General features: G+C 34.9%; 1 protein-coding gene across 5 annotated transcripts in view; it reads right to left on the bottom strand.

The window, feature by feature from the left end:
- SLAIN2 (SLAIN motif family member 2) overlaps positions 1 to 21202 on the bottom strand; it is an 80557-nt gene that overhangs the window by 15997 nt on the left and 43358 nt on the right. For 3 of the 5 annotated variants that reach the window (XM_036093047.2, XM_078068583.1, XM_078068582.1), the window contains exons 4-7: positions 20321 to 20482; positions 16052 to 16411; positions 15478 to 15615; positions 6123 to 6200 (exon numbers count right to left, since the gene is read on the bottom strand). In XM_036093047.2, the coding sequence (XP_035948940.2) occupies positions 6123 to 6200; positions 15478 to 15615; positions 16052 to 16411; positions 20321 to 20482 (738 nt within the window). The remainder of the gene's footprint in view (positions 1 to 6122; positions 6201 to 15477; positions 15616 to 16051; positions 16412 to 20320; positions 20483 to 21202) is intronic. The other 2 variants (XM_036093048.2, XM_036093050.2) reach the window with 2 other exon arrangements.

The following is a 21202-nucleotide window of genomic DNA, read 5'->3' as shown; positions in this document are numbered from 1 at the left end:
CAGTTGTTAAGCGTCTGCCTTCCGCTCAGGTCACAGTCCCAGGGTCCTGGGATTGAGCCCCACATCAGGCTCCCTGCTCTGCAGGAAGCCTGCTTCTCCCTCTCCCACTCCCCCTGCTTGTGTTTCCTCTCTCGCTGTCTCTCTGTCAAATAAATAAATAAAATATTAAAAAAAAAATTCTATCTGTTGGTGAGAGACAGAATTCTCAGAGCAAGGTAAAGGAGATACTGGTTTAAGTTAAGAGATTACGTAATTACCCTGAAGCCCTGAATGTGAATAGGAGGTATCAGCATGATCTCATTAAGGAATTCAATCTTAAAAAACACACAGACATAAATCTACACATATATGTACTAACTCTAGTAACTAAAAAACCTAGAAACAATGGCCAATCCAATAGCAAATAATATAGCTAAAAACTCAGATTTTGGTTCTGAAATACCCTTTCCTATCAAAGGAAATCAGGACTTTTTGGAGAAATGACTAAATCCAGTTCTGTGGCAGGAAATGTACAAGATGTGCCTATCTTGTCATACCAGTTAGCAAGAATTTATCAGACTACTAGGGTTGTGTCAAAAAGACTTGAGGGCCAACTTGAAGAAGCTTCCACCAAAGCTGGGAAAATATCCAGAATGAATCAAAATACATAAAAAATGTCTGAACCTGTAAGTTCATAATGATATATATATATATTTAAGAAAAATAAGGATATAGGCATTAACCATCAATGACTGATAATATCAAGAAAAGAGGTAATCTTGCCTTGTGCACTTGTGGCTAAAGCAGCACCACCACCTATGAAGTAGTCTTGCCCAAAATAGCAAAACTGAATCCAGTAAAGCATCTAGATCCAATTACCAATTTATGGGAAATACAGAGAAATCTACTAAATGACACTGTGGAAAAGATATCAGCAAGATCCAGCCTGTGGATCTACATCCACATCTATAGGGCAAATGATCTGGTGGTTTCCTCAAACAAACCTAACAAGGGGGAGTAAAGAGTTGGAAGAAAACTATAAATCAAGAGAAATGTAAAAAGACACATATTAAAGTGGCAGAACTACAGTTTCATTTCTTGAATGATAAAAATCATACAAAGAAGTGAGGAAGCGATTCTATAAAAATTCAGAACAATGGCTACTCTGGGGGGAGTGGGTCAAGAGAGGATTGTGTTTGGAAAGAGACAGGTAGTTTCTGAAGTAGCAAGTTATAGTCTCCTGATATGAATGGTGGTCACTAAGGGGTTGCCTTGCAAGAATTCATTAAACTATGTATTATATGGTTTTCTGAATCTGTGTTATATTTTAAAATAACAATGTTTAAACAGATTTATAAATTAGAAATCCTTTTAAATTTATTAATCCTAAATTCTTAGAAAAATGCACTAGAGTATATGAAAGGACAAGTCGAAAAGTTCTACAATCTCGGAATATGGAAAGAAATATTTTAACAAGGTTGAGGCACCTGGGTGGCTCAGTCATTAAGTGTCTGCCTTCGGCTCAGGTCATGATCCCAGGGTCCTGGGATCGAGCCCTGCATGGGGCTCCCTGCTCGGCGGGGAGCCTGCTTCTCCCTCTCCCACTCCCCCTGCTGTGTTCCCGCTCTTGCTGTATCTCTCTTGGTCAAATAAATAAAATCTTTTTTTTTTTTTTTAAGATTTTTTTATTTATTCATTCGAGACACAGAGATAGACACAGAGAGAGAGAGAGAGAATGAGCAGGGGGAGAAGCACAGGGAGGGGGAGAAGCAGACTCCCCGCTGAGCAGGGAGCCCGATGTGGGGCTCGATCCCAGGACACTGGGATCATGACCTGAGCCGAAGGCAGACGCTTAGTCATCTGAGCCACCCAGGCGCCCCTAAATAAATAAAATCTTAAAAAAAAAAAATAAAGAAATATTTTAACAAGGTTAATGTATAACTTGAGGGAAAACCAGAAAGTAAAGAAGTGCACTAAGCTATAGTTTTACTATTATAAAAAGTGTTTCCTCTAATGGTAGCAGCATTTATGCCTTATGTATAAACTTGGGAAGGAAAAAGAATAAAATGAGGTTAACTGAAATTAGGTGATCTTTGAAGGCATTCTAGCTCTAACTTTAATTTTCTAAAATGCAGATAGTTTTTAATCAGAAAAATAAAAGCACAATTTTCAGAGAGGAGAAAATTTTGATCTAGGACTTCATCTGCAAAAGAAATTAATAGATGTAGTCAAGATGTAACTAAAGAAGAAAAAAGATCTTGGAAAATCACAAAAGACTGATCAACTCTAGATGTAAGTAGAATCTATTCAATTATCATTCCAAAAACAGCATGAAATGGCTAACAGGAATTTGTACGTTTGGAGAGAGCCCTGTTCCCTCTCTTTTCCCATTCTCTCAATTTTATATAATAAAATCATGGGAAAGGGAGCAACTCCTATCATTTTAACTGTATCTAAAAACTCCATACGGCAGAGGCTGGCTTTGACCACAACTATAATAGAAGAAAAAGTAAAGAGGGACTAGACATGGGGGGGGGGGGCGTGTAATGAGTGTGTCTTGTTTATGATACAGATTCAATAAATACTTGTTAATGAAAAGCAAATATAAGAAATTTTAAATTTTGGATCAAAGGTAATGGCAAAATTCCTAGGTTCTCCTTTTCAGATAGTCTGATATCAAACAGCATTTTAAACTCCTATCAATTCGGCCTCTTATAAATGTTTATCTCACCTTATATGAATATTCAAAATATAATGAATAAAAGCAGTATTGGAAAACTACCACCGCTAACTCATCCTAAGTTGCTGCCTCTTTCCTTCTAAAGTATGTTTCTACATTTTAATTTGTCCTGATCTACACATTCACTTTTTCTAAGTAGTTATTTTTTCCCTGACTTGGTGAGGTCTCTACTTTGTTTACCTCCCCTTCACTGAGTTCCCAACAAATAGGAATGAATATCTCTTTGTCAGAGCAGTTTAAGTAGTCATGCCCATGAACGAAGCCTTAACAATACACAATGGATTTTTTTTTTCTTCAAAGAGAAGGATGGGCTGAAGAAACAAACAAAAAAAAAACCCTGCAAGAAGAAAATGCAAAGAGGAATGTGTCCAGCCTTGAGTTAGTGGCATGACTGTGTTCGTTCCACAGATGTTTATGGTGTGTCCCTTTGTGCCAGGCAACACAGTTCTTACTTCCCTTCCCATCTTCAAACTCCAGCTACTACTAAATGCAATTAAAATCCAAGTGACTGGGGTGCCTGAGTGGTTAAGCACCTGACTCTTAATTTTGGCTCAAGTCACAAGATCAGGGTCATGAGATCGAGCCCATGCTCAGCATGGAGCCTGCGTAAGATTCTTTCTCTCCCTCTGCACCCCACCCCCGCTCATGCGCACTCTCTAAAAAAATAAAATAAAATAAAATCATAGTGTCCTATTTCCAATTGTTAAGGGAACCACCTTCTCCCTCTTCCCATGATCCTCTGAGTCCTTAAAATAAGTACGCCAACTTTCTAAGATGTTACAGGTTCATTCCCAGGATGGGACAACTGATTTATGTGACAATTTACTATCCAGTCCCATGTTTCTCTAGTCCAGGTTTAAAGTGCCAAAGGTACCTATGAACACATGGTATCTGAATCTCATCTGCCTCACATCCCTAACAAGAACAGAGAATCGCCCAGTCCAGTGCAGACCCCTCTCTTTCAAAGTCTAGATATGAAGGGAAATTAGAAAATCCATTTGGCCTTGGATCCAAGACATATTCTAGGATTCAACTTTACCAGTAATTAACCTAATATTTTTATTTTTTTTAAAGTAGGCTTGATGCTGAACATGGGGCTAGAACTCAACACCCCAAGATTAAGAATCACATGCTCTGGGGCGCCTGGGTGGCTCAGTCGTTAAGCATCTGCCTTCGGCTCAGGTCATGATCCCAGGGTCCTGGGATCCAGCCCCGCATCGGGCTCCCTGCTCCGCAGGAAGCCTGTTCTCCCTCTCCCACTCCCCCTGCTTGTGTTCCTTCTCTCGCTGTGTCTGTCAAAAAAAATAAATAAAATCTAAAAAAAAAAGAAAAATCACATGCTCTATTGACTGAGCCAGTCAGGCACCCCTAACCTAATTATTTTAAATCCTATTGTATATCTGTGTCCATTTTTCAATTGGTTCAGAATTTTTTTTTTATTTTGGTTCGGAACTTCTAGTAGTGTAAAATGATCATCCCCAAACTACAATACTGATCAAAAAAATATGAGTCTGGATTAAGTTAAATAAGAGATTAAACAAAAAGAAACAAAACAACAACAAAACCAAACATACAAATCTCTTTCCCTTTACTAAGTCAACTAGACAACTAGAGGTACCAGGAATTATAAGATTGGGTTTTCCTGTCATTTTATCATAGAAAGTGGGAGTTTGGTGGCTCAATCACAAAAATATGTAACTTCCATAGGCAAAAAACCAAAAAGAGCCCAAAAACAAAAAAAACCAACCAGCCAGAAGTTATATCTTCTTAACCTAAAAAAGAGCAAAAAATCCTTAAGTAAATATTTAAAATTATTTAAACCTACCTGACCCCCCCCAAAATTATGAAGCAGCTTAGAGAGACATACAAATAAAATTTATATAAACTTAAAATCCTATGTTTTATTATGATACAGTAATTTCTTGCCCTGTCTTAGACACCACAATCTCTTCATGTTCCTGTTTTTACTACCTCTCATCAAGTACTCAAAAAATATCTAGAAGTCTCAAAAAAAAAAGAAGCCTATGGTCCTCAAATAATTTCTATAAGGACCCTTTCTATAATAATTCCTAATAAATCACCTTCTTCTCTATCAAAAGAACATATACTATCCAGTCTTTTTTTTTTTTTTTTTTTAAAGATTTTATGGATTTATTGGGGGGGGGGGCGCACAGAAGGAGAGGAAGAAGCAGACTCCCCACTGAGCAGGGAGCCCAACACAGGGCTCAGGGCTTGATCCCAGGACCCCAAGAACATGACTAGAGCCAAAGGCAGACACCTAACCAACTGAGTCACCTAGGCACCCCTATCCATTCTTATTTCGGACAGTAGCACCAAAAGACATTTGTATTGGAGGGCTATGATCAACTTCTGGTATTCAAAACACAAACATTTACACATCCAACATTTCCATTTGACTATTCTCTTTCCTTCAGATTCTATTATCTAAAACTGTTTCTTTAAATCATATTTAATCCACCAAATCATTGCTAAAACATTTACACATTAACAAACTTGCTAAAATACGTATTTCAGTGCTTTTGTACCCATATTAACCAAATCTTTTTCTTTGACAATCAAATCTCAAACCTCCTCTTCCCACATAATGTCCTTTAATACTTTATCCTCCTCATAAATCTTTGTTATTTACTGAGTTCTGGAACCGTCAGGAAATCTACATGTCCTGGAAAGGGGAAATATTTTTCTTCATTGCTTATATTTGTTATGTCCCACTTCCTCTGAGGCTTCTATTCATTCTTATTACTGCTGGTCCTACCCAATTGCATGGTATTTTCCCCAATTCTACTTCTTTCTAGCTGCCCATACATCCAATCTCTTCAAACCAGTATGATAGCTTTGGTGTCCAACCTCCAAATACTTCAACTCTCAGGTCTTAAAAAAGATACCACTCCCTTAAATAGTCTAAACATTACCAGTTAACCACAACAACTTGTGATTTAATGTTTATCAACTTCTAACATGAAAGCATTCCCATTTCATCGTACAGATAAGTAAATCCAAAACTCAAAGTCAGAAGAAAAAAATTTACATACAAAATGTCTGGCATTTGGTTCATTTTAAAGCACTACATTCATCTACATTAAGTTAAAACAATGACCGTCAGTTTTAGGTTGGTAAGAAAAATGATAAATTCTCTAACAGAAAATGCTACATATCACTTATTCCTTTCAGAAGAGCAATCCAATACATACCTCTGCAGAAAATAAGTTTCTTCCGGATTTATCCAAGTAAGAGAGAATGAATCCACATTACTTTATGTAAAAAAATAAAAAAGACTAAAACGTGCCCTACAGACATCAATGACTCAGTGTACCAAAAGGTATGAGATTTAACGATCAGATTATTTGCTGAAATTTAAAACTTAGTAAGAGGCTGTAGTTACCTCTTTTTGTAGATGAAGTTGGAAGCAACTGTTTGGCTTTGAGGGAAGTACGAGGCAAATTTTTCAGCCTTTGCGAAGCTGTTGAAAAATAAGGAACTGTAATATTTGCCTGGAAGGACAAGATAAAGGCTATAGCTTCTGTAAACTTGAATATTTTAATACATACTTGAAAATTTATCAAGGAACAGAAACCATAAGGTGAAAATATGTTAGAAACCTAGAAGCAGAGGAATCTGAAAGTAATGCTTAGTGCATTAAGTCGGAAAGGAAAAGGGATGGAAATCTTAGTGCAAAGTGCATACTTTCAGAAATAGTTTCTTATAGATGAGAAAATCTACAATATGTAAACTAATCAAAATATCAAAGAGAAAACAAACCACCGGCAAACATGCTACAGGATGCAAAGAATATAAAGCTAAGTAAGTAAAAGTGATGAACACAAGCACACAGTATAGAATAAAATAAAAGTAGTACTTGTTCAATGCAAAAAAGCAGACTTTGGCAAAGCAGTTATTGTTAGATGAATTGCCCTAACATAGAACAGTAATCCCCATACTCAAAAAGGAGAAGAAAACTCAGAACCAGGCAGGTCCTCAAGGGAGTAAAAACCCAGTGGCTTTAATATACTCAACATCATCTTGCTGTAGCATAAAACTAATTTGTACTTTAGACTTTGGGTAGCAATATATCTGTGCTGTGCACATATTATATGTGGTGGATGGGGGTGTGTGTGGGGGGGTGCACACTGTGTGTTGGGGTTGACAGGGTTGGAGGAGTCAGAGCATCTGCTTCTTAAAGTGATCAATGAGGAGTTCTAAGCTTTCTTCAAAACTCCTACTCTATTAACTGCAACGAAACTCTCAGAACTGGCATGTAAGCAGCAGCTCAGAGCCATCCAGAGTTAAAGCTCACTATAGTTTCACTGAACTGAAAAGACCCACACCTACCTGTATAGTCACCTATTTAAGCGGTTCTAAAATGTCACTCTACTGATTGAGAAGTTGGACTTCTAGGATTTATATGAGAGAGAGAGAGAGAGAGAGAGAGATATCCCACAACCATAAATCTGGCCAGCATTTAAACAATCATCGGATTGACAAAGGAATACTTGATAATATCATCAAAGAGAATTAAGGAGAATTTCTCTTTTGCCCTATTGCTTAACTATATCAATGCTTTTAAAAAACTATTGTTTCCTCACTGTCTGATAGTAAATATTTTTAAAGAGTAATAAATGTATTTGACTTCCAATTTTACTCCACACATTACGTAGCCAAATATATACCAATTCAGCTTAAATATTGCCAGGAAGACTACTAAAAACTTCTTCAAACCTAAAAAAAAAAAAAAAAAATCAATTTTATAATTACCTCATACCTATCCCACAGAAATATAGGATCCTATCATCACAATATTCTCCATTTGCATATTTATTCATACATGCTTTCAACCATTCATAGTGTCATTCATTTACTCATTCACTGCTGCTTTTTTTCATTCTTTCAAATAGTTAATTATCTACTTTATTTCAGGTTTTAGGTATAGTGGATTTGTTCAGTAGCCAACTAGGTGGATAAAATTCCTACTTTCATGGAACTAACATTCTGAAAGGAAAGGGGAAATAAAAGAGTCAAATAGTCAGATAGTGATAGCTGCTAAGGAGAAAACTAAGTAGGGAAGGGAGACAGGAAATGGGGAGATTTAAATTGCAATTATAAATAGGGTGATCAGGAAAGATTTCCCTGAGATGACATCTGCGCAAAGATCTGAAGGAAGAGAGGAAGTAAGCCATACAGATATCTGGGGAAAGCACTGTAGAAAGACAGAAAAGCAATGGTAGAGGACCTAGGGTAAGAGTGTGCCTAGTATATCTGAAGAACAGGAAGTAGGCCACTATGATTGGAATAGAGAAATGAGGGCAAAAGGTAACTATCTGTATGTATGCCGGCAATCCACAATACCTATTAACCATTAAAATTTTTTTAGTGAGGGCCTAACATCAAATATCATCTATAATCTGTTTTGGAAAGGTCCTATTTAAATTAATAGCTATGATAACTCCAAACTTTCTCTCTCAAGTTTCATGGGTCACAACAAAAGCATCCATAACAAGTAAAACCTATGCAATGGTAATCTGAAGAATCAACTGCAAATAGAATCAGGCAGTATACACTAAATTTGTCTAATACAACAAATCTGATAAATCTGACAGAATGAAATTAGTGATTTCCATAAGATACAACATAGTGGTGTATTACTCAAATAAGAAAACTAAATTTTTATCTGAATTATCACTCTTAATTTGATGAGTCTTCTAAAGACTGTATCATTTTTTAAATGATAAAGTGTAGTAAACGGAAAGTCTCCAAATTTTTCTACAATAATAGAATTCAGTGTGTTAGCTGTTTAAAAATACTCATGGTTTCCCCGGTTTCTCTCTTAATATTTACATAATTCCAAATTAGCAAGACCCCACCATGAAAAGCAAAGATGGTACAATAAAAATATTATTCTCTCATGCTACCATTATTTAGGTTAATGTCTTCCTCCATAAACCAATCCCAAATGCCTCTGTATTTTTGTTAAACATACACCACCATTTTCCAAGTCATTCTGGCTCAAAGTTTTCTTTAATTCCATTTAGTCATCCCTGCAGTTCTGTTGATCTCTTCCTTTACATCCCTACTGTTTCCTAAATACCTAATTCAGACCTTCATCACCCTATTTTTGGATTAGAACAGTGTCCTTTTGGGTTTTCCTACATCCAATCCTTCCACTTTATTCATGTGCATCAGGGGAAGGCTAGTGGAAGTGCGGTCCCCCCACCCAATACCTCCCCCTCCCAGTCCAGTGCAGGCAGTAAGTGAGTGAATGGTCTGTAAGGAATTCAGAACAAAAATAAAACCAGCTTGGTCTGTTTTTTTATTATCATCATGTCCCGGATTAATAATCAATGTTGGCGATAAAATGCTCCTCCCTGAAGAAAACAGTTTGTCAGCCTAAGTTATAAACAACTGCTGCAGGTACTGTTGCCTCTTAATAGCATATATGAAAGATTTAAATGAACATATTTTAATACTTATCTTTTAAAGTACATTGCATTTCACATGAAAAATCATCAGGAGAACTCCCAGTTATATGGTCTCCCCTAACATAGGGGGATTCAGCTACACATTTCTTTCCAGAGTTCATAGAGATGTGAAATCAAGCTTAGCACACTGCCTCCAACCCCTATGGTATAATAATATATTCCTATATTTACACAGCTTAGAAATAAACAATGATGGTACAGTGATTATAAAGTCAATGAAACAGAATGTGAGTTACTTCAATTGTAATTATATGTGACTGAGTATTAAATTTTTTCAGCTGTGAAGACATTTAAAAATCATTAGATTTGATCCCCAAAGGAACTTGGGTAAGATGGCAATTTCTGAAATATATTGTAAAATGGAATTTTATGAATTTCTGCCAAACTTATTATGTTGAATATTTCCTTACTTGTATAACAGCTGCTTTGTGGGAGGAAAAAAAAACCTTTTCAGATTTAAAAATTGAAGACTATTCTTCAGTTAACATGACTGAAGAGAAATTGATAAATCTGGCTATACTGTGTCTTGAGCTTCAATATGCAAAGATCAATTCTGAAGAAGTTATTGACAAATTTCCAGAAACTAAAGCTATAACATTCATTACTGTGACAAACCAATATGTAAAAACATATTTTCCTTTTTTATAAAAAATGATTTAAAAGTATCTATCTTTTTTGTACTGTAATGTTGATATTATTTTTTTACTGACAGTTATAAAATAATGCTCAATAAAAGAATATTTCTCATTGTCTGCATTTTCTCCAGCCATTATTATTATAACTCATTCTATTTCATTATTATTGAACATAATTTTGTCATATGGGGAGATGTTAAAAATAATCTCCAGGTCCCAAATACTAAGTAAGCATAAGCCACTATAAAAGAATGTTAATTACTGCTAAGTAAAATGTCCCCTGTTCCCCCTAACTCTGCAATGACATTTTGTTTTGAAACTTTCATTGCTACAAATTCTGAGTCACCTTTCAATCCTCTTTCTCTCCACCTCCCATCTTCTCGGTGTTACCAAGTCACATATCTTCTACTTCATTTTTAAAAATTCATCCAGATCTCATCACCTCCTGCACTAGTGCCTTTGTTCAGATATTCATTTCTTGCCATGATTACACAAAAGCCTTTTAAATGGCTTCTACTCTCTCTTCAACTTTAATCCATTCTTCATATTGCTACCAGAATGGATTTTCTAAGAAGTAACATTGATTAAAAGTCTACCATGGCTCTCTACACTTATAGGATAAAACCCAAATTCCTTAATATATTAAAAAACTCCCAATCTGTGCCCTACGTATCTCTCTCATCCTTCATCACTGCACCCTACACTCTACTCATACAAAACCACTATAATCAGGGTGCTACTTTTAAGACTTCATTACCAATTGCACTGTTAGGTAAACCTGTCTTTCTTCATGTGGTCTCATAATCTCCTCCTGAGTTAGTGGAGAGATATCTTCAGTATCTTTTCTGAAAACCTCTTCACATTGCTGAGTTTAATGCCTCTCTTCTGTTCCCATAGAAGTTCCTGCCAATCACTCCCTGCTATTGAAGGGCACGTGCTGTCTCATTTATATTTATAATCCCAGTGCCTAGAACATAACATATACCCAATAAATAGCTGTTGAATAATAAAGGAGACATGAGTGACTGATCACTGGATAAAATCCAGAGATCTGAACTAAGCATTCAAGATCCTCTGGAGTAGAGGTCTAATCTAGTGTTTCTCAAACTTGAATATACCCCAGAATCAGGTGAGACACTTCTAAAAAATACAGATGCTGGGTACCCATTCCAGATGTATTCAATCAAAATTTACAGAAGTGTCAGAAAAACTACATTTATAAAATCTCTTTGTAATTAGATAATTGACCCATCATTGCACTCATTCTTAAAAAGAAATTCTACAAGTATTCCATTCATTCTTACATCAGCCCATTATAGAGATTTATCATGACTTATTTCTTTGAATTTATGTTTCATAATTTTGTAAAATTCAAGTGTAATCTTTTAATGTTTGGTTCCCAGCGAAATCTGGATGAGAATTCCTTCCCCATGAGCCTCAGGGCAGTCTGGTTATGCATAAGCTGACAACTGCCTTCGACACTCCCTCTTCAGTGAGAAGTCCGGAGTAGAATATTGACCATATACCTTTTCTCTGGGGGAATACTTTGTATCCTATGCAAAAATATTCTTCCATTTGACTAAATGTAAGTAAGTGGATAAATATTACATAAAAATATTCTTCCATTTGACTAAATGTAAGTAAGTGGATAAATATTACACTGGATTATTTTACTCTTCTGTGGTAATTCACAAAGTATTTATAGTTCAATAATGCTCCAACAGAGTCATCCAGGACTATTTTCCAAGATGCCTACTCATTTGCAGTTAGGTCAGCATGATGTAATCAAAAAATTATTGGGAGGAAAACAGGGGACTCAAAGAGGGGTGGGGAGGAAGGAGTAATTTGGTTTGGTTTTGCACTTTTCTAGGTATATGCCATTGCACGTATAATACATATGGATCTCTGCTTCCTCTCTATAAAAATAAGAAATGGGTTGTTGTGAGGTTCAAATGAGATAATTCATGTGAAAGTAAACATTTAAAAATACTAACCAGAGTTTGAGTATTACTTTAATTTTTTTAAACCAGCAGGTTGTCTTGGGTTTTTCTCCCTTTTCTTATTTCTGAACCAATAATTCCTGTATCTTTCTGAAAACTAAATTTCCTACTGAACCTCTACTCTAGTAGTCTTAGCAAGGCACTAGTCTTTTGAAAAACTCTGTTCCTGACAAACATTCCTTCCTTTAAACGGAGAAACTGAGAAAATGACGTATATCCATGACCTCTCCAATGCTCTGGTTTTCTTAAGCTTTTTAAGTTATTCACATTTCAAATATAAAAGTTGGAAATTGGTAATAGCTATAAAAATTAAAATATATTAGAACTCTCATAATATTCATATTTGAATGCCAGCATCCACAATAATGCAGCCATAGCAAATAAGCATATAAAAACAGTGATTGGCATAAGAAGGCAAAAGAAGTGGTCCCGTAAGTGGAAATAACAGCAACCTTGCAAAGTTAGGTTCATGCAGACCAGCAAGTAAGAACCAAAGCTTTACCACTTAAGGGCTGGAAAAATAAAAACTTAAAGGATAACAAAATGCAACATCTATTATACTAACCGGTTTATACAAAAAATAAAAAATACTAATTCGTGTATAAAATGTGTAAGACTTGCTATTATAACATTTATAAATAATTCTATATCAAAATAAAAAGGCTATTATGAAAACAGTATATATACACACAGTAATTAAAAGAACACATACATACATTTCTATTGATCAAAGATATATGTAAAATTAAGAAAAATAGATAATATGTTACAAAATATGTTAATTTTAAACAGAAGGCTTTAAAATATTTTTATAAAATAAACAAGTTTTAAATTTGATAAAATTCTGGATTTACTATTTTCCAAAAATATTTTTGTGACTAATGTGATTTTACACTAAAATAAGTGTGGCATTTTAATTGTAAATAAGCTTCATTATAGCTTCAAGTATAAAAATAAACAACTATATGCAATTAAAAAAAAAAAAAGGATGGTACCTTGCTTTGTCTTTTGCTTGTACCTGTTCAAGTATTGAAATACACCACTATGAAACTACAAACATATTTTCTACTTAAAAGTAAATTAGTGTTCAGAATCTCATTATTTTTCCCTATATATTTTCTTTAATTATCAATTTATAGGTAAAAAGAAAAAATAATTCACCTACAGAAAAAAATTCTAGGGAATCATCAGGTAATTACAATGGTAATTCTACCACTGGGGAAGGCAAGTAATTATCACAAAGTTTAAGACATGGTCAGTATATTTTTCTATTAACATTTTTATTCTAGGTTCTCAACCTTTTCTATTTTCTTCTATTTTTGTGAAGAATTTTTTTTATTTCCATACAGCTTTGAGGTGTGCTAGAATAGTTCAAACAAAGAACATACATGAGGGCATGAGAGAACAACCCTGAGTAAAGAGTTGGTACTGAGAATTTACTGAATAAAAGTGAAGAGAATATAGATATAGCTAGTTTTAACAAAGAGCAGGGAAGCTGTCTCTAGAGATATAATCATGTAAAGTTTTGAGAAATTCCGAACTTAACAATTCAAACTAAGCATAAAAGCACAAATACAAATGATGTTTTGGATTATCTGTGCATAGGCTATAAAAGTGTACCTTATAATATGCATGATTTTTATTGCTTAATCTTCTTAATGATATAAAATTTTCTTTCCTGTTGTTATTAACATTGTGCATTGCTTTTTGTTTCAGGCAAATATACCAAGGGAGGAAAAAAACCAGAAACACATTGTCCTCAAGGATCAAATTAACTTAATTCGCAGACTTAAAGGCACAAAAGTTATCATTTATCATTTTGATAGAACTTAAGAGTTCAAATTGTAACTTTTTAAAGTTTTGTGATTCCCCATTTTCTATACCATTTATGAGTACACCATATGAGTATCATAATGGCACTCTTACTTATTACTCACATTGTCTGCAAGACTTGGAATACTAAGTTTAAAATTTAATTTGGTTCAAAAACATGTGCACACATCCAGCTGAATAAATGAAGTACACAAATCTCTATGTAATAATTTTCCACAGTGCTTTAAATTTTATGGTTCATCTTAGGAAAAAAATATTTCTGGATTATTTTTAAATCTTAGTTCTAAACCATAAATGTGACAAATCTCTCTAGGTGGACTTGGATTCTTGAGCACAATCAACGTGGGTGTGAATCCTAACTTGCCGCCTATAAGCTATATGATCAAAGATAAGTTATTCAACCATTCAAAGCTCCTATTTCCTAATTTGCAAAATGTGTTAATAACTGTACCTACTTCCTAGAATTTTTCTGAGGATTAAACAGGATTATGTATGTATGGTACAGCAAAATGTGAGTTTCTGTAATATAAATAATATCATATACAACTAGAAAATAAGGAAAATATATCAGTGTTATCACAAAAATCATTTGGGTTCAAATGTATTTTTCCCTGGGCCTGTTTATTTTTGAGTCACCAAGTAACAGCAGCTTAACACAAAATACACAAAGTCAGCTAAACACAACAGAGCCAAGGAAGAGTGTAAGTGAATTAAAAAATAATCGAATGCTTTCAAAGTTGTATTATTCAATAAGCAAGTTATATAAATAATCAATAACCTCATGTCTGTGCGACTTCTTCATAGCTTTGAGGAAATGAATGAACACATCACAGCCACCACTTCAACCAGTGACATAATATGCTACAAAGGAACTGAGTCAATCAGACCACAAGACTGATGTGAGCTGTTGGATACAAGACATGCATACAGAGCATTTCTAAAATTATAGGAATAACTGTGATAGTTTGTTTAAAACTGGTTTGATTACATGCTCTTATCTACTGTAGTTAATAATATTCTTTGGAAAGTGTTCAATTCTTTTTTAATCATCTTGTACACTAAAGTACACAGTATCCATCTATTTCCATATCACTTCTTGGCTCAGTTTGGCTACTCTGTCTTAGAAGTTCCTTCCTCATGATTCTTTCTCATCTTTGTTTCTGTTGCATATGTCTTCTTCATTCAACACTCAGCTCTTCCTTTCCATCAAATTACCTTCAACTTTTTTTTTTAGTGAAGTTCTGTATTTGCTGGAGTATTTATTTAAGTCATTGAAAATTTAACATGTTTTTGATTATGCTAGTATTTTTTGCAGGATCATTATTGCTTTTTATTAATGTTCTAGTAAGAAAGCTGCTTGGGTTTTAAGTTGTCTGTTCCAGGACTATTTCCCACAAAAATCTTGTTATTTTTAATGTGTAGGTTTTTAAGGAATATATCTCTATATCTATGTATACATAAGGTATATATATACAGATATATAAGGTATAGGTTTTTAAGGAATATACATATATATTTTTTTAAGAGCATACATATATATTTAGCCAGTAGACTTTGCTTATTTTAAAATTCTGGAGAGACCAAAGTTTCATACAGATACAAGTACTGATACAAATGGAACAAAATTTAAATTTTATATCTTATAGGAACAAGATTTGAATTTTAATATAGCTATTATAGCAACGAATAATCACTGCATTTTACTACAGATATGGTTTAATACAGCTATTCAGCACAAAATTACTACCTATAATTTTCACTTTCCTTTAAATAACTGATACATAAACGATACTTACTGGCTGAAGCCTGAGGTTGCATGCGAGGTATTCCTCCATTTGGCACTTGAAAATTTGAGTCACTTCTGCTGCTTTTCACTGAGTCAACTTGTGTACTAGATGTTCGGGACAGGTTTGGAAGACTGCGTCTCAGTTTTTCTAACAACAGAATTTAATGAAAAAAAAAATCAAACCATTCTTTTAGTTGAAGAAAGAGTTAAAATATTAATTGGCATTCACAAATCAAATTATTTAAGCATTCAGCATATTTTAGAAGAGTTAACAGGAAGTACATGTCTTATAAAAATAAATAACTCAACCCAGGTTCTATAAATGGGTAGAAGAGAAGCTTTAAATGAACTATAAATTAATTAAATCAAAACCTACATACAGATCACTTCATGAGGACAAAGCAACACTAACATAATCAAGTATAATTCACTTTCTCCTTTGTGTATTGATTTACTAGTAATAAAATAGTAAACTGACCAAATTCTTGATCTACTTATCTGAAATACAAAACCTTGGTAAGAATTGTGTTACTTTCATATTGAAATATGAAGGACAATTGTTTTTCCAGAAACATTCTAATTACCTTCATTTTTGACACTGCTTGTCTGTAAATCTGTGGGATGACCTTGAAGTGAAAGGCGAGGTTGTTGTAAGCGGCTAATCATAGGCTGTGGGGACACTCTACTATATTCTATTCCCCGAGCAGGAGATCGTGAACGAGGTGAATTTCTGGGTGACTGCTTAGGTGATGGTCGAGGTGAATTGCGTGGTGATGGTGAAAACCTGTTAACAGCAGGGTATACTGCATGATGCATATTGTCATCTTCATCATCTAAACTTTGCGCATCAAGTTCCTGATCACTAAAAGTACCCCGTCTTGTAGAATTGCAAGATGAACCAGAACTGCGCCGAGATGTGGTGGCTGCATACTCCTGACGGAGACCTGACAACAATGAATGCGTTATTTCATTTCTTTAGGTATTTTAAACATTTAAATATTTTTGAAGTTTAAAAACAAAAGAGTATCATTGAGAAATTCAAACAGGGTATAAAGTATAAAGGAAAATTCCCTTTCCACTTGAATCATCTTAGATATCATCCCATATAATGATGCCTAAAACATTTAAAAGATTATTTTTAAACTGAATGAAATTCTATAAACTTTTGCCCAATCCAACATTTTCTTCTCAAATCTGAAATCTATAGTAGAGGGAGAAACCATAAACTTAAAAATATTTCTACTCCTGGGGCGCCTGGGTGGCTCAGTCGTTAAGCGTCTGCCTTCGGCTCAGGTCATGATCCCAGGGTCCTGGGATCGAGCCCCGCATCGGGCTCCCTGCTCCGCGGGAAGCCTGCTTCTCCCTCTCCCACTCTCCCTGCTTGTGTTCCCTCTCTCGCTGTGTCTCTCTCTGTCAAATAAATAAATAAAATCTTTAAAAAAAAAAAAAATATTTCTACTCCTAAAGACAATAATCGAAATTTGAGATCAACATTTAAGAAATATTGAGGGAAAACAATTACTGTGCAACCAACGAAAGAATACACCAGTGGATAAATAAACTCCCTGAATACTAATTTCTTCAAACTGATGTTATCGATGAAGGAAACTTCTATCCTACCCTCAGGAATTCAATATTTGGGCATGAAGGAATTTCAGTTGCTTCATCCAAGAGACTTCAGTAAAACAAGCTTAAATTCTAAGCCATCAAGTACAAATTTTCAAAGGAGTCCCCTATGTATCTTGACACCTCCAGAAACACCCAAGGAACCTTAGGCCCTTCAAACAGTATAAAAACTTCTGGAACAAAAACAAAAACAAATGATATATATTCAGTGAAGAAAAAATTAATATTCAAGAAAAGTACAGAATTTAGCTAATATTTTGAGCAAGTCCTGCTAACTATGGACAATCTAGTTTAAAAGATCTCTATTACTGGGTGCCTGGGTGTCTTAGTCGCTAAGCATCTGCCTTTGGCTCAGGTCATGGTCAAAGGGTCCTGGCATTGAGCCCTGCATCAGGCTCCCTGCTCCACGGGAAGCCTGCTTCTCCCTCTTCCGCTCCCCCTGCTTGTGTTCCCTCTCTTGCTGTGTCTCTGTCAAATAAATAAATAAAATCTTTAAAAAAAAAAAAAAAAGGCTCTACTATTATGGAGTAGTATTCAAACTTTTAAGATGGGTACTCATACACAGAGAGTGCTATCGATATGGTACCCAAAGTAGTGGGTGATAATCACACTAGGGTATCTATAAAACTACAGATTCCTTGGGCCTATCTGGTCCTTCAGTCAAGTTACAAGTTTCACTAGTAACTGACAAGTTACATAGTGTCTCCTTCCAGCAAACACGGCATTAAAGTCACCTAACAAAAGACAGCGGACTGTTTTACAAAGAAAAACACCGATCCCAAAGCAGGCCCTCCAGTACTAGGGGGATCCTAAGGAAGCAACAATCTCTATAGGATTGTCTGTTTTTCATATTAAAAATAAGGGGCTTAACCAGGCAACAGCCAAAATCTATAATTCTACATTTCTGTTAAAAAACAAAAAAACCCCAAAAAAACTGAAGAAACGATACTTTAGAACAAATATCATTCACTTAAAAAAAAAACAGGCATTTTGAAGGAGGTATCAGACATACTTTTAGCATTTTTTTTTTTTTTTATTCACTAGAAAAAGAAATATTTGTGCATGTGGTTGGCTTAAAAAGAATGATTAAAGTAAGGCTAAGGGGAGCCTGGGTGGCTCAGTTGGCTAAGCGTCTGCCTTCGGCTCAGGTCATGATCCCAGGGTCCTGGGATTGAGCCCTCCATCGGGCTCCCCACTCAGTGGGGAGCCTGCTTCTCTCTCTCCCTCGGCCCCTCCCCCTGCTTGTGGTGTCTCTCGGTCTCTCTCTCTAATAAACAAAAATAAAATCTTTTAAAAAAATAAAGTAAGGCTAAAATTTCTTTTACTTGTTACCAAAACACAGTATGAAAGTGACAGCAAATAGCTGGTTGAGTTTCTAACAAAATCCTGGGGTCTAAAAAGTCAGAGTTCAACGAAGAAATGAGAGAATTAACTCTAAGTTATAGTGAGGAAGCATTCTTTATTCTTTCACATCCCTGACAAAAACTAGTCCCTCACTAGCTGACAATACCACAGTCTCAATGAGGAGTTATACATAATTACAGAAGAAAAGGGTACCATATTATTAGTTTCTAGGGCTTAAGACAAAGCAAGCACCAAATCTTTCTATTTTTCTATGAGAAGTTGTGTAAAAACGGGAAATGAATCAGCAGAATAACATTCTGCAGTTTCTTAATAAATGTTATAGCTTAATAAAACTCCATATTTATATAAAAGGGCCTAAAGCAGAAAGTATTTCAACTAAATTATAGCAATGCTCCATTACCCTCAGCCAACTTCAACACTCTGAAACGTGCGCTTCAAGAATCTTTTCATTGTAAAGGTTAAGGGGGTCACTTTAGAGAGACTGCTTACTTCACAGTTAAGCTTGTGGTATCTTATGATAAAATGTATAGGCAAACCATAATACTTTACTAAATATATAAAACAATTCCGTCCTTTCTAAAAGCCTTTTAAAAATATGTACTATTATCATTATAATTAGGTGAGGGTACTTCACATGTTCAAGTTTTCCTGTTTCTTCAGGTTGAGAATCTTTTTATGACCTCCTGAGAATGACACTGTGATTTTTTTAGCCTGATTATTTTCACTTACTCTTTTCATTCCTCATCTTTATATACTCACATTTTGTGTGCTGAAATATTTTTTCAAATATTTTATACACAAATGTGAAAAGTGCAACTATATAAATAAGAATGAATTGTCATTTGCGTTAAAAAGAAATGTATATGGATGCCTGGGTGGCTCAGTCAGTCAAGCGTTCGCCTTTGGCTCGGGTCGTGATCCCAGGGTCCTGGGATCGAGCCCCGCATCTCGGCCGGGAGCCTGCTTCTCCCTCTGCCTGCTCTGCCTGCTGCTCCCCGGCTTGTGCTCTCTCTCTCTCTCTGACAACTTTAAAAAAAAAAAAGGAAAGAAATGTATAGGCAATAATAATACTCTCACCACCATCTTATAATGAGAGCCAGGGCATCTATGAACCCTTAAAATAGTATGAAAAATTTTGTGCATATGTGCGTTTCGGGGATGGCAAGGGATATAATTTTTATTAGATTCTCAAAGGTATCTGTGACCTAAAAAGTTGCAAGGACCACTCTGAACCAAAGCAATATCATATGCTTTACCTCATTTAATGTCCTAATTCCAATTTTCTCATAAAGGTCTTTTTTTTGTAGTCTATACCATATATTCTGAGAGTGGTGATATATGCCCCGAAGGGGCGATAACTGGTTCTTGGGGTTTGAAAAAATCTTAGATATCATAATAATTTGTGGTCTTCATTGTACATAAAGAGATGCAGGGTATATCTGTGATATTAAAATGTCATGGTGGGAGATGGTAGGCAAAAAAGGAAAAAAAATGTCTGAAAAGGTTCTTTGGGGGGGCTAATAATGGAAAAAGGTTGAGAAACACTGGTCTAGAATAAGAAAACACAAAGTAATAGAGTAGTAACTACTCTAGAGAGTTCCTGTGCAAAGTAACATGCAGGGTATGGTTACCAGTCATTGAAGTAGAGTATTACCTGCCTTTCTTTGCTCCTCACACAACAAGCTTTTCTATGTAAAATGAACTCTGAAAATAAGTTAATGAACAAGCAAGTCTATATGTTGAATAAGCCTCTGAAATTTTAACATTTCTATTACTATTCCACAACATCTTAACACCTATTTAATAACCCCAACAAAATTATACCTCAACTAGACCTCAACTTTAACAATTAAAATACTTACTTTCTTCCTGCATCCGAGCTAGAATCTGTACATCAGTTACATCATTTAGCTTATAATTGGATCCAATTGAATCTTCATCTAATTCTGAAGCACTTAACTCACTGTCTATAGAGGACTGAGGGCTGAGTGGAGGATTTCTGTCTGATGAACTTTTCAAATTACCTTAAAAAAAAAAAAAAAAGATTTGAACTTTGGTGAAACAAAAACTGAATAAACATCTGTTCTAATTGATACTAAATCTTTGCTTCAGTTCACCATTATTCTGCCTTCTCTGTTTAAAAAATTCCCAAATATTGAAATTAAAAATTGATCTTATTAAGAATAAAGAGGAATGGGGTACCTGGCTGGCTGAGCGGTGAAATGTGTGACTCTTGATCTCAGAGCTGTAAATTTGAGCCCCATGTTGGGTGAAGAGATTACTTAAAAAAATCTTAGAAAAAAAAAAAGAATAAAGAAGACTCTAGGGACTCCTTCATATGTTATGACATAAAAACAAAACATTTTCATTTTAACTATAAATTATCTATCCTCTTATGAAACAATTAAACTTTTACCACAGTGCTTGGCAAGTAGGTGGTGTCCAATACATGTTAGAAGATTCCAGCTTTTATAAGATAGCCAGTTAAACTGCTCATAAATAGATGAATTTATGATGGGTTTTCTCCTCTCAAATTCAGTCATTAGCAAACACCATTATCTTTTTCCCTGAATAAAAGCATCTACTTTTCCTAAACAAGAAAACTATAATTTGAGGAAAATCAAGATTCTTTAGAGATTTAGGAACAAACCAAAAAAAGAACATAGGCTCATTTTTCCTACATTATGCCATGTTTACAAAATTCCTTTGTCAAACTAGTAATGGGGATCCAGAGAGTCCTCTGA

Source organism: Halichoerus grypus, chromosome 3 (genome assembly GCF_964656455.1).
Source record: "Halichoerus grypus chromosome 3, mHalGry1.hap1.1, whole genome shotgun sequence".
NCBI lineage: Eukaryota > Metazoa > Chordata > Mammalia > Carnivora > Phocidae > Halichoerus > Halichoerus grypus.
This window is presented reverse-complemented; position numbering and strand designations above follow the sequence as displayed.